At 27.0% G+C, this 15,765-nt stretch overlaps 1 protein-coding gene across 4 annotated transcripts; it reads right to left on the bottom strand.

Moving 5' to 3' along the window:
- Positions 1-2,497: 2,497 nt before the first annotated feature.
- Positions 2,498-10,167, bottom strand: LOC113549459. Of its 4 annotated transcripts, none has more exons than XM_026950770.1 (8): positions 9,871-10,167; positions 7,629-7,815; positions 7,027-7,540; positions 6,589-6,805; positions 5,023-5,453; positions 4,618-4,810; positions 4,258-4,554; positions 3,148-4,017 (listed from the first exon to the last, which is right to left on the bottom strand). In XM_026950770.1, the coding sequence occupies exons 3-8, from the start codon at positions 7,530-7,532 to the stop codon at positions 3,148-3,150; spliced, it is 2,514 nt and encodes an 837-aa protein (XP_026806571.1). In that variant the 5' UTR covers positions 7,533-7,540; positions 7,629-7,815; positions 9,871-10,167. The 4 variants fall into 4 exon arrangements, with proteins under 4 accessions (XP_026806573.1, XP_026806571.1, XP_026806572.1 ...); XM_026950771.1 differs by having other exon boundaries at positions 7,629-7,740; XM_026950769.1 differs by lacking the exon at positions 9,871-10,167 and having other exon boundaries at positions 7,629-7,847.
- Positions 10,168-15,765: the final 5,598 nt, after the last annotated feature.

Below are 15,765 nucleotides of genomic sequence, written 5' to 3'. Positions count from 1 at the left end.
TGAGTACTTGTTCATTTGTTTTCCGCTCTATCCAACTTATTCTTTCCATACACCTCTAACACCACAATTCAAAGGATACTAGTTTTTTATTTTCGGTATCATTTATTATCACCCATGTTTCACATCCATATGTTACAACACTCCATACATATGTTTTAATAAGTCTCTTTTTGATATTGAAATATATTTTTTTTTTAATGAGTGATTTATATGTTTTACTAAAAGCAGTTTTTGCTAATGCTATGCGTTTTTTTATTTTTTGGACGCTCTTACCATCAGATGTGATTTTGCTCCCTAGGTATACCATTTAGGTTAGACAAAGATCTTCGTTTTTGCGCTATTTATTTTAATTTCTGATGTTATAGGTAAGCTTTTCATTCATTTCATCAGCTGCACGCTGTATGTCCCCTTCGCTCTCTGCTATTACCACAATGTAATCCGCAAATCGTATCATTGGAACAATTTCTCCGGCAATTTTTATTCTAATATTTAGTCTTGTTAACTTTGCTTTCATTATATTTATAACTTTTTCAATATACCTAGCAGTTATAAGTGGAGATGATAACGTACACCCTTGTAGGAATCCTTTTTTTATTTGAACATTAGCAATGATTTACTTTAAGACTTAAGTAATGATAATTACTCGGGCCGCAAATCACCTACAACTAAAATATTTTCAGTCCAAAAATCGAAATTCACCAGTCTCCAACATCGTAAACGACACGTTGGGCCACAACTCACCCACAGCTAAATTATAGGTAGGTATCTACTCTAATATTAAAAATAACAGAAGAAAACAATTGCTATGTTAATCTAACCGAATAAATTACTAGCGTACCTGCCCTTAAATAAGTTTAACATAAAAGATGGATAAATAATTTAACCACGTATAAGACAACAAAATATAATTAAAATGTAACTTATTAACTATATTATTATTAGTACCTACCTACCTAATTATTACTATATAATTTATATTTATTTGCAATACATGCATTAATAATTCAAATAACATTTTATTTATATTAGATATTGTCATTATAAATAGTTATTAAGTCACTGAAAACATAACTAAAAAACTAAAGACATTTTTAAAAAGCTACATGATAAGAATCCTCCTTTTCCTCTATGAGGATACCTTTGCTATCCAGGCAAATAGATACAATTATATCTTATATTGATACAATAACAGATATTAAATACTCCTACCTTTACACTCCTTAGAACTTAGATTGAGAAATTGATTTTAATTATCTGATCTTGATACATTGTTGCAAACGCGTCGTTTCAATATTTGCTAGGGTAGGGCATAATAATGACTGGCCCTATATCTATAAAACTTTTAAGTGCATATAAAAAACGTTTGCCAAATCAGAGATCGGCATATAAACTTTCTTGATTTTCAATTTTTAGAAATGCTTTAATTGTATGCAATATGTAAGTATGTATAATGTATTTTATTTTCATTTAATGATAGATCTCTGAAACCGGAAAGCGGATTTGAATGTTTGGGGTCTTGTTAGATTCACATTGGCTAGGAAAAGTGCACTGAAGATTTTCAGAACTTTATCTTTTATAGTTAATTCACTATAGAGCTTCAAAAAAAAATTAAAACACATTTTATTGGGCGTTTTTTTAAGTTTTTCAGCTTTATACCTTTGTAGTGAGTTAATGGTTGAAGATGAAGTTCTGAAAATCTTCACAGCACTTCTCCTAGCCAATATGAATTTAACAAGACCCCAAATAACAAAATCCATTCTCCAGTTTCGGTAATCTACCACACTATATGAAAATCAAGCGAGATAATTTATATTTTTTTAACTGTGAAAAATTAAATAATTTTTTTTAAAAATTTTTAATCACACATTTTGTATCTACTTGATAATCCCTTATTAATAAGCTACCAACCAACTTTTTAGGTATATAATAGTCTTGGAGAAAAGTTAAAAAATAGAAATTTTCCAACTGTTCATGCTGACGTTTTTGTGAATTCAAAACGTTATACCATTTGGGTGTGAAATCGGATCACTCTCATTAATATTTTATGTTAAAGATAACTTGATTACCCACTTACTCATTACAACTGAGTTACATTTTTATAATTTTTCCATTTAACAAAAATTCAGACTTTTTTCATTTCAATTACCATACTTACTTGATTAAAAATCAAGAAAGTAAAAAGGTTTTTCACTAATAGAACAAATTTTATATGAATAAAATAAAAATAAAATTAATCATTATGAAAAATATTAGTAGTATTTAATTTGGTATAATTTAAATTTATATCCATTCGATCAAAAATTGACTAAATGTTTTTTATGGTAATTCAAAAATAATTTTAAAACATACACCTTAATTTAAATAATTCATATAAGGTATAACCAATTAAGCAGTAAATTTGTTTATATTTAAAAATATACTCAACCAATAAACATAACATAAAATATACAGAAAGTATTAAAGAATCAATTAAGTATAAAATAGTAACACCAATAAACTTTAATAATAATGAATCTTAACTAAGGCAGTTAATTATACTTTTTTGCTTACACTAAAAAAATATTAGGTACCAACCTATTTTATATATTTTAACATATTATAATTTGAATTTTCATAATAATATAGAAATTTAAAAATTAGATAAAGGGAAAACTTTAAAATTAATATGTGATTTGAAATTTACTACATATCAAAATGCTTAAAAAGCAAATGACAAATCACTAAAAACAAAGTCTAAATTAATTAAAATACAAAATAATATTTTTAGACAAAGTGAATAAAACTTTATGTTGCTTAGTATTTTTTTAAATAGTAAATAAATAATGTAATTGTAAATAATCCTTAGAGAAGATTAATTATTATATAAAAATAAAACAACTCTTCAAGATACACTCTTTAACATTCTCTTTAAAAATAATAAACTTATTGAAGTAAAATAATTAACATGAGATATTATAATAAGCTATACATAGAAGCTAACATAACTTATTGATAAATAAGTTATGTTAATAAACACAAAGGTTTATTAATTAAAATCTTAAAAGAAAAAAATTATAAAAAAAATATCTTACTTACTAAAATTACTATCATATTAAAACTGCTTACATTTTTATTGAATCAAAGAAAAATAATAACAAATCAGTAAATTTATTTATTTTTGGTAGTCCATTTATTTTGTCTTGACTTATCCGAACGAGGTTTTGGGTTCTGTTGATTAATTTGAGGTCTTATAGAAAGTAATGAAGGTGGTAGTTGATTATTAAATTGAGAATATTCAGACATAGAACTAACATTTGGAAATGCAGGATTACCTGTATTATATCTACCATAATATCCTGTTGAAGTACCCGGTATATTTATCTGATGTTGATGTGTATTATTATTTGCTGAAATATGTTGATATAACTGGTGGGTATATTCTTCTACTTGTGATTGTGTTTGTACATTTCTAAGGTTTTCAGTTGTCAAAATATTAGAGTTTTCAAAATATCTTGATTCTTGACCAGAAGAAATATTTAAAAACTTGGCCATTTTAAAATTCATTTCATCAATTGCTGCAGTTGTGTTTGCGGGGTGGTTTTTATTTTGATAATTTCTTGAGGGAAAATGATTACCAGAAGATTTATCTTTTCTTCCATTTGATCCTTTATTTGCTTCAGGCATTTTGAAAAATACTTTAGGATCAATATTTTGCTTAAACTTACATCTTCTAGTACTGCGTTTTACAAAAACTTTTTCAACATCGCTCTCATTATCTGATGAACCTGTTCCACTTTCATATGGTGTATTATTTGGCAATAAAGATTTAGCAGAAGAATCAATGATTAGCTTGGCTTTCAAAGATGAATCAACATCTTTCATCTGTAAGTTGCAAGTTTCCATGATTTTAGTTAACATTTTAAAAAAGTACAACATATCATCAGGAGCAGTGCTACTTGAATTTGTAGCCAACCTTATTTCATTACAAATAAGTTCTGCTAAGTGAAACTTTTTTGAACCAAATGATGAAAAATGTTGCTAAAACAAATAAAAAATAAAAAAATTAGCAAACATTTACGAGAACTTAAAATAGAATGTATAAGAAAATGTTATAATAGATATTTTTTATTTACATTATAAATATATATATATATTAAATAAAAATATATACATTAAGAAAACAATTTGTTGTAAAAGAAAATGTATGTAATATAATTAAAAAATGTGTAAAACATTAAATATTATATTTACTGAAAATCATTGTAATATAATAATTACCGTTATTATATAATTATTGGCCATTCCTGGTATTTCTATCAACTTAATAAACTCTTCGACGCCAGATCTTAGGTTGTTTGTGAATAATATTATATAAGAACATAGCTGAGCTATAATTTTTGATTTATCGAGTCCATTATATTTAGAAATTAAATCAGTAAGGTAAGGAATAGGATCTTCTCCATTTTTTTGTTTTTTTACGATAAATCCTAAATCGGATCCTAATTTTGGTTTTCTATTCTTCGATGCTGGATAATTATTTTTAGTTTCAGTTGTTCTAGTTCTTTGTTTTTTGGACTAATTAAAAAAAAAACATTTGTCTAAAATATTATATGACAATTATTTTTGAATATATCTTACTATATCTTTATAAACTTCAACTGTTTTTTCAATAGCTTTTAAAACAGTTGCATCATTTGGTGCCATTTCATAGGCTTTTGTCAAATATTGTTTTCCCAAATTTAAATCACGAACCATAATTGGAAGTGTCATTATTGTTCTAGCACACTTAACTACCAAGAGAGGGTCTTTTGGTTCCATGCTTATAATAGTTCTAAAATAATAAAATAAATAATTATATTAAAAATAAATAGGAAGCTTACTCTCCGTTTTAAATACTTATATATTAGATGTAATTGAAATTTTTAACTAATACGGAATATAGTCTACACTTATAGCACAGAAAGATTATACCAAAATTAGTGTATAAGTAAATAATAATATACCTATTCTATGATACCAAGTATAATTAATTTTTTTACGTACTTGATCATTTTAACAATCATTTCATTTGCCTGGCGATTTTTTTCAATCCAAAATTTATCATGATTATTTTTATTATCATGATAATATTGAATCGCAGTATCTCTATCTAATATCATTCTATGGTAATTGAAAATAGTATTATTTCCATCAGACAACATAATTGCTTTCTGAACAGCATTTTTTTCATTATCTGTTGGAGTCGATTTATGTGATTGTAAAAATTGCCTTTGAGTTGTCAAAGCAAGTGAATAAATATAAAACCACTGCGAAGTATTAGGATCTAAATCACATGCTCTTTTTGCACTGCTACAAGCTCTTTTAAAAACGTGAGGACTTCCACCATACTCAGTAAATACAGCTGCACGTACTGCATGTACAGTGGCTTTTGATTTAGAATCCATATAAGCCAACGGTATGATATCATCCAACAACTGAAAAATTAAGAATTTTAAAACTGATAAATATACTGGAATAAAAATTGGTATGTTCATTCTGCACTAATTTAAATTTTAATACATATTTATTTTGTCAAAAACTGATAAAAATATTAGTTCAAATTAAAATATATTTTTACATAAATTAAACAAAAATTACAGTCATTAATAAACATATATCCTGCATTATAAATACATTTGTCATGTTAATAGCTTTGGATCATATAGTTTTTCATATGTATATTTTTAATTGTGTATTAAATTTAGGAGGGAAATTTGTTAAAATTAGTATTACCAAAAATTGTTTGTAATTTTGAAGAACAAGAATCAATATTTTTATTATTCTAAAAACCAAAACTGAAAATAATCATAAAGTTTCAACATGTGTTCTATAGTAATCTAGGAAAAAACAACAATGTTAAAAACGTTAATATATTTAACTTTAAAATTCCAAATATTAGTTAAAGTATAACTATATTATAAGTCAATTGTTAAATTAAATAAATAAATAATAGATATTGAATAGTACATGCTATTGCTATTAAAAAATTTGGTAAATCTCTTTCCCCATTTAAATATTCTTCACATAATGTTTTGAGTTTATTTTGTAATTTGGCATGTATTTTTATAAAAAAAAATTTTCATAATATACCCAGTGAATTTTATTTTATCAAAGCCAACAGGTATAATTATATATACAAATATAACTTACATATTATTATTTAATTGATATAGGTATTAACATCACTAAATTAACCCGAAGTGCAAAAATTAATATAAATGTAATGTTTATTTTAACAAGCATACTTTTGAATTTCTATATATTTATTTAAAAATAATTTTATTTATGACGACAACTATTTTAATAACTTTTAACCAAAATTAACGTTTTTCATCTTGTTGGTTTTTACTGATAACCATTCCATAGTGTACACTATATTATGTAGTAGTTTTTCAAAACCCGATTGTGAAGCAATATTGATACTAAGTTACATACACAATTAAATTGTTATTAAGCTCATTAAGTTAAGCATATTCTAGAACTAATTATATTTATTTTTAATATAAATTGTTAAATGACAAATGAAAATTAAGTTTATATTCTTATGATAATAACTAAAAAATAACATACCCATTTACACTCTCCAGTAAGATTTGTGGCAAATAACATATGAATAAAAGTTGCCTTCATAACATGTTGAATACCAACATTAATAGATAAATAAAATTCATCAGTGCCATTATCTAATTCTTCAAGCCATTTACCAATTTCTAATATTTTCATTTGTCCTAATTCGGACTCACCTTTGTGGAATAATTCATAACCAATAATTAAATTACCTACATACCTAAACACAAGAACCAAAATTAAATTTTTGAAGTATAAGCTGGTTTTTTATTTATATATATTATAATTTTTTCTTCAAATAGGAATGTCATCCATTATTTATTTTATATTTGTAACACCAACATACAAATCAAGCATTAAACTATTTTGTGCATAAAATGCAAAAAAAAATATACTTAATCAAAGATATATATATTTTTAGTATTAATATTATCTACCAACCTTTCAAAGGTAAACTCAGATGAAGATAAATCCAAGTTGTAATCTCCATATTTATTTTGTATCGATAAAATTATATTTTTTTTGTTATTTGGTTTTATGTTCCACGTAAACAAACACTGAAAGTTATTAATTTTGTCTGCAGTGTTGTTTTTATCAACATTTTCAACTATTTCAAAAGCTAGCTGATTTTCTCCAACAGAGCTTACTTCACTTTTAGTGTCGTCAAAATTGTCAACCGAAGCACTGTCATTAAAATATTCTTGATGAGTATCAGTAATTGGCTCAATAGCCTCAATACCATCAATAATGTTATCTAATGACACAGAACAACTAACACTATTATCTAAAATTTCTTTGATGTCAACATCAATCTCATTCAACGAAATAAGCATGTCTTCGAAATCTTTTTTCGTGGTTTCAACTAGTTGAGATTCCACAGTAGTAGGTTTCTTCTTGACATTTTTACCAGATTTATTAAAGAGTGATTTAAACATTGAAGCAAACATGATAAAAGCTATACAAAACAGGAAAACATGTTTAGTTAGATACATCATTAGTATTACAATAAAAAAAATATTGTAATAGCTTTAATTGTTACTCACGATTGTAAAGTATAATTATCACCAGATTCAAATTTAATTTCCTCTTATAGTATTATTTAGAAGACGATTCAAAATTCTCAATACTTGAACATTGGTAATTTTTAGAACATTTCTAAATTGAAATGAAAAAATACATAGAAGTTTAACACATCACGATATCTCAGACATTTGGATAAGTTTTAATTACCTATAATATATTATAACAATTATAACTTTTAACTATTAAAGTAATAACTATAAATATTGAATAGGTACAAAAGATTTTTGTGTCTTATCATTAGTTAATCAAGAAATAAGAATCATTAAGACCGTAATAAATTAATAAATAAGTTGATAGTATTTATTTACTTCCTATTAAGAAATTAATGATAACAAGTTAAAACTATTAACTGATTAAAAATTTGAAATAACCAATAAGACAAGTATGTAATAATTGTAATAGATATATCAATAAAGTGATAGATTTATCGCTATGGACGTCAAATATATTAGCAAAGACCAATTAGGGGCTTAAATGGCTTAATATAATCACAATGTACCAATAAATAATTTAAACAATTTATCTGAATACAATCATCCCAACTCCTAAGCATAGCCGCTCAAGATCTAAAATGATGTTTTTTTATAACATTATGTAATTATACATGTTATTTTTTTATTTATATATTAAAAATTGTTTAACCGTAGATATACCTAGTACCTACTGTACGTGATGCTCACTAAATATTTATAATTAATCTCTTGGATATAGATACATTCGTAGATTATATAGTTTAGGACGTGCACTGGTAACTATAATAGCTATTAAAAAGTCACTAGTCGCTACTAATCAAAAACAAATAATATAGCGAACTAGCTAGACACAGCTGCATCCTGTACCATTTGGATTTTGGACGATCAAAATCGATTTTATGGAAAAATGTCGGTGATTTACCGACAAAATATAATATTCACGTATTTTCCGTAATATTTTCCCCAAACGAATTTAGGTACCTATATATCGTTTAATAGGTAGGTATAATATATATACCCAATCTAGAGACTAAAATCTATATGATATAGTATCGTATAAGGCCAATAGATAGGCGATAATGTACATTTATAAATTCACTGAAATATGTACTTGAGTCAATAATAATTGACCTAAAACCATTTGTCATTAGAAAATAACGATATTCTCGAGTATGTAACTAGATAAAAAATTAAAAATCTAGACAAATTATATGATGTTGTACACGCTGTAGAGTAGGTATCGACAGAATCATGCTTCTAAAATACTATATTATATCATCTCTTATTTGCTCGATTCACATTCACCAACCCTTGCGACCTTGAGAAGGCCTCGGATGTTCACTGCCAAGTTGCTCAACAACGAGTCGCAACCATTTTATCAAATTGTGGAGAACTCGTTTGGCACATATAGAACAGATTAAACAGAGAGGAAACTTAATCTCCAACGACTAAGATAAAGGGAAAATTATCTATATACTCTCTGATACAGTGTTGTATATAAAAAATGATTGAACGGAAAATTAGGCAGTTATTAAAATATTTATTTAACTAAAATATTCATAAAATTATATTTTTGAAAGGATTTTTGCATTATATTATACACCTTAAATATCAAGACAAATGTCAATATTCATTATTCATATATAAAATAAACTTTTTGATTTATATTTTAAAAATTGTATTGTAGGAGTAGTGAGTGCATATTATTACTTGTAACTGCATTTTGACTAATCCCAGATGACAAATGTCCTAGAACTAGCACTTCTATAGTTATAGGAGATGTTACGACGAAATTCTAGGAAACGCGTTTTAAAAACCGGCAGGCTGTAAATATTGATCATTTTTAATATTTTAAGCCTTTATGGACATGATTATTTGTAAATAATCGTGTGCCTATTCTTTCTGCAGCGTTTGGGGAAACAACTATTAGCCTGCAGTACTTAAGTTGAAAGTGGATGCAGAGAACGAAATCTCTCCTCTTTTAAAAAAAATATTTACATAATATGTAGTGTATCCCTTTTTAATTATAATAAATAAGACAATTAAATATTCTGGTAAATACAATTATAGGTATATTGTATACTTATATTAGTTGCTTTACCATTGGAGCTACTCTTAATTAATAATTTATATATTGTCTAAATATACTTCAATAATAATACATATTTAAGTATTAAGTATAATTACATTTCAGTTTTAATATTTTTATTGAATAAAATATTATTTTTACCATTAATTTTGACTCGACATCACAATTGACATGCCTAATTTGTATTATTAAAATGTACATTATTGTTTTTATAATTTCTTGAACTCCTTGATCTACTTCTTTTTCTACATCTCCTCGATTAATGATCTGTTCGAGTTTTGATTATTTAAACAAGAGTTTTAAGCGTTCTTTTTTGTTCACAACAAAGTTAGGTACGAATGAAACGATTAACATTTTGATTATCATATAACTTAAAATTATGAGCTGAAACGTTGTTGCTCGTGAGGTGTTTACTTCTGTACTAGCTAGTCAGACGTATTAAAGTTTAAAGATATATCAATTTTGTATTTTTGTCTACCTAATTTTATTATTTATTAATTTATTATTATTATTGTATTACATCATAGTAAAACTGCTTTTCATGAACAGTGTTGCCACTTATTGTCGTTCAATTTTATTACGTTATCGATTCATAAGGCACCGTGGTCCATGATTATTTTGCTCAGGCTTAATAACGACCATGAACATAATATAATATACTGTTAATAACGACTAATAATGGTGTTAACTACTGGAAAATAATATATATAATATATATATATATATATACATATCTGCAAATTAATTTTAAAATAAAGAAACTGAAAGAAAAAAATGTAAAAAATGCAATAACTTTTAAATATTATACCAAATGGCAAATCACAATGAATGATGGTGAAATAATTTTAATCATATAGTTTTAATACAATACCTATTTTTATAGCTCAAAATACATTATTGGAGTAATTGGTACGACTGATATACAGCAGTAGTTTTAATGTTGATTTTGAATCCACCTATACGTTTGACTAACCATTTTCTTATTATGGCTGTGCAGTGGCGTATTTAGGATTTTGTCTAGGGGGGGGGGATATACGTTGGCAAACATATAATTTCCTCTACTGAGGGGAGGAGTACACTTACCATTATTGCCGTTTCTCAAAAATGTTGAAAATTTATATACTTATTATCAATAAGTACCTACACATAAATATACAAGACTGTATTTTTTTATTTTGAAGATTTATTATTTATTATCATTTTTTTATAAAATGGAGTAAACCATAAGAATACAATAGTAGTGCTTATTGATAAATATACAAATATATATGTATAGGACGAAAAATCAAAACAGTAAAAAATAATGCACTAGCCAGTGCTCTGAACTTAAGAGTTTCGAGATCTCAATACAGCTACTAAGGAAGGGCCCTTTTTTGGTACTTGGTTGGGGGCCTAGACCCTGGGAAGGTAAAGACTAATGACCGCTAGGCAGCAGTGCCGGCCCTAAGGGGGGGGGCAAGCGGTGCAACCGGCACCGGGCCCCGCGCTTGTGCGAGGCCCCACAGAACAGAAATTATACTATTACGAATATCACTTTATCTATAAATAAACATAATAATAATTTCCCCGTAGATAGTAATACAGAAATTGCGTCCCGTGTTGTTTTTTGTCTATGTAGAATTATTAAAATAATTCTATCTAAATTTTAAAAACAAGACTGATAAGTAGTATTTTTTCACAGGCATTTATTTACAAAAACAATACTTTGTAGTTCGTATACTTCTGTATCGTATCATCTTGAGATCGGGATAAGTTTAGAAGTTATCCGTCAGGAAATTAAAAAAGGGAAAAATGTTTAAATAAACTGCGTCAATCTTTCGACAAATTTGTTACATTATCTTTAAATTCTACCCAATCGTTTCAAAATTCTCCGACAAAGAATAGTTAAAATAGTAAGAAACAATCTATCACAGCATTATGAATTTGGCCCTTATCATCATCAAACATAGTATTGCCGATTCTTTGAGCTACGATGAGACAATTGATCTGTTTGCATCAAAAAAAGCACGGAAAAAAATATTTAAATTATATTATATTATGTTATTTTTTTTTATTCTAAGTAAATGTATACTCATTGCATCATGATTATAATTTATGTTCAATATAATAAAAATATTTATTAATAAAACATTGTTTGTTCACTGAACCTAAGTACATTAAACCTACTCATTTTGTGTCTTATATAATATGCAAAATGCAAATTGGATTTTATTATAGTTTATACATAAAAATTTAGGTTTCTAACATAAATTAAAGTTAAAGTTTACAAAATTATATAAAATTAAAGTAATTCCCTAGAAAATAAAAAAATGTAGATGTGTATATTGTATAATGTATATATAAATAACTAATAAATTAATATATATGGGGCCCCGCAAAATTCTGCACCGGGCCCCCAAAACCATCGGGCCGGCACTGCTAAGCAGCTACCTAGTTTGCCTAGGTGAAAGTTCGACACTGGCACTAATGTGAGTGTTCGATTATAATGAATAGTGAATTATTATGCTATAAAAATTAACTAATGCAATAATAAATATTATAAAAATAAGTAATAACTCGTATTTAGTGTTTAAGTTTGTTTATTATTTGTATACCATTTAATTATTAGAACTTATTGTTTAGAATGCCTATTTATATATATATATATATACTTTCACCTTACAATAAGTTTTGAAATAGCAACCAAACGCTTTTTATTAAAAGTATAATAATAGTCGGATCGTTGTTGACAATAATGACGGTTGACGGAATTTTACGATTTACAATACGAATTGTTTTCAATCACAGCGCCGGCACTAGGGGAGAACAAATGGGACAAATGTCCAGGTCCCCACTCATGTTAAAGGGCCCCACGATTTTTAATTATCACCTTAATACCGTGAGACACGTTGACATTTTACATAATTACAATTTAAATTAACAAATTATAAGTCTATAAATGTATTATTCTATACTACACATCACACATGTATAATATTAGAATGGGGTACTCTGGGGCACCTAATGGCTAATACCTTGTCCAGGGCCCCGCAATACCTAGCGCCGGCACTGTTCAATCATATACATATTTAACAGTAAGTCGTGTATTAACTACGCCCATCAACCATAATATTTCCAAATTTTTAAAATTTCAATATTATAATAAAATGTAGCGTTTTCAATAATTTTATTCTGTATTTCTGTAATATATGTACGACATTATTAAACCTATCAAGTAAAAAAAAGACCAATGGGGGGGATCTATCCCCCATATCCCTCCCCCCGTAAATACGCCACTGTGGCTACTGGCATGTATCTCTTCTTTTCATTTACTGTTCACTGTTCACTCCCGACTACTTAGAATCGGCCTACACCCCCATAGAGCTCTGCCCTTACAGGAGCGTATTTACAGGAGAAGAATGATATAGAGAATAAAACCCCTTTTGGATTTTTTTTTTTTTTTTGATATGAATATAATATCGTTTGTGTATTTTTGGTATTATAAGATAAAATTATAGAAATACAGAAAACATTTATCAAAAATACTACACTTTATAATGATATATTGAATATTGATACATAAAGCATTTGCGAATTGTATGGTCAAATTGTTTAATGCCCATTAATTATACATCACTACTTATTACCAAATAGCTAAATATAATTTAAAACGTTTCATTTCGTAAAATATCGTCGGTCGTCAATCGCCATTATTAATGTCAATAACTATCCGACTATAGGTAAAGGTACCTTAACCAATAACCATGCTTTTAATAATAAGCGTTTGATTGCTATTTTAAGGCAAATAGTTTGTGGAACCTTAGTAAATGATAAACATGATACAATATTTGAATATTCAGCAACTCGTTATAATGCATCAAAAACTCAAAACGTATTGCAGCCTGCAGGGCGACGCCGCGAAGGCATGTAATATTAATGGGTATGACTGTATGTATATTTTATAAATTGTAAAAAATATTGTGATAAAATAACTAAATAATATATATTATACAAACAAAGTATAAGAGTATATTATTACCTATACATGAATATATATTTTCGTCCAACGTTCTGGATAATTCCAATAACAGAACACATATCACAATTAAACTAAAATACTAAATTGCCCACTATAGTTATTTAAATTATTTTTGTCATTTATTGTTACATTACTTTATTTTTTTATTACTTCATTGCTTTACTTTGTTTAAACTTAAAAATGAACTGATTTAATGATTTAATTATAGTTATTTATGTGTTTATAATTTTAACCCTCAACATTTTCGAGAAACAGCTAGTAGTGATGGTGATACTAAATGTAAATTCCCTCAGGGAAACTATATATTTTCCAACGTATCTCCCGCTTGGTCCTTGCCAAAATTCTATATACGCCACGGCCACTGGTTTCATATCACTTAATTACTTACATCAGATACCTACTTTCGTCTTATTATTTATTTCGGGGGTCCGGAACCTTTTCTTATAAATGATCCATTTTTTTCAAATAACTACAAAATCATGATTTTCACAGTCACTCTGGTTAAGATAAAAAAAAATATGCCATCTTGGAACAATAAATAACTAATATTATGTTTTACACAACAATTACATTGGGAATTGGTAAAATCATAATAATAAGTCTCAAATTTAAAAAAAAACTTTATTTCATTAATACATTATAATTACTACGCATTACATTATTACGAATATTGTCTATTGTCAGTACAGATATAAAAATAACATATATTATTTAATTTAATTATACCTACCTACAATTATAAAATACGATAATAAAAAAAAACTTATCTATTTAATTAGCGTTAATTATTTTTTATTTTACGGGTCTCGATATTGATGCATACTCCAAAGATCCGCAGATTGCATAATTCTAAGAAGCCGCAGTTTCCCGACCCCTGTACTCTATTCTATCTATTAATTTCGCTTTGATCTTCCTCTACCTCTTTTCTTCTACATTTCTACGTGCCTATTACATACTTTTCATCTCGTTTTTCTTCATTTTTCGCTCTATGGCTCATTGAAAAGCTTTGTGGCTATAACAAAACCCTTCCACAATTGACACAATTATCCATCTATAAGTGCATTCTTTCCAATTTGTTGCACTCATATAGTCATATATAGTTATTCCATGTACGCCATCACTAATAATATGATTATACCTCTATAGACTGTAACTATAACATTTTAGCTTTTCGCCTTATTCGTACAATATTAATAATGTTATAATGATCGCACTACTCTAAGTTTCCAGTTATTTATTATTTTGCATGTCTCCCTAATACCTATAGATTATAGTTCCCCAACACCATATTCTATCAATTCTGTATTTATTCCGTCACCGCCAGGAAGTTTCCAGTTTTTACGCTTTGAATTGCCTACTTATAACTCGAAGGTTTCCATACTTAGCAGGTCATCGAAATACTCTTCCTTTTTTCTATCTGTCGGTAATTTTTCTTGGTTTCATTTGAACAATATATCAATGTGTCATTTCTATCTCTGATTATTCATTATGCTGAACTAAACTACCTATCTATCCTACTATTGTAACGTTTTAAGTAGCTGGTACCAAACTTTTTTCCAATATGGTCATTGCCCATTGTGCTAGGTAAGGTTAGGTTAAAACTTAAAATTCTCCATTTTCTTTGCCTTCTCTACGTTTATAAATGTAACTCGTAATAAGAAATTTGGTTTATTGGGTTTCAGTTTCTTAAATAATTTAGTCGTGTACTCGTGTCTATTTCTATTCATTATCATGTAATAATTATTATTCATCATCAGACCATTTTTGTTTCCTGAATTTGACTATAACATGATCTCTTTCACTGCTTGGTATTAAGTTGGGATACTAAAAGAACAAGGTTAAGCCTTATTTAAATATCATATTTTAAAATTGTGCTTATTAAAAAATATATATATAATATATTATTATACACGTATATGTTATAAACGGACGTCGTATCCCCATGTGTGGTTGACGTCTAAAGTTATATAATATATACTTAAATCTTTAAGTAAATACTAAATAATGAGTAGCTTAAA

This window comes from Rhopalosiphum maidis, chromosome 1 (genome assembly GCF_003676215.2).
Source record: "Rhopalosiphum maidis isolate BTI-1 chromosome 1, ASM367621v3, whole genome shotgun sequence".
Classification (NCBI taxonomy): Eukaryota; Metazoa; Arthropoda; class Insecta; order Hemiptera; family Aphididae; genus Rhopalosiphum; species Rhopalosiphum maidis.
This window is presented reverse-complemented; position numbering and strand designations above follow the sequence as displayed.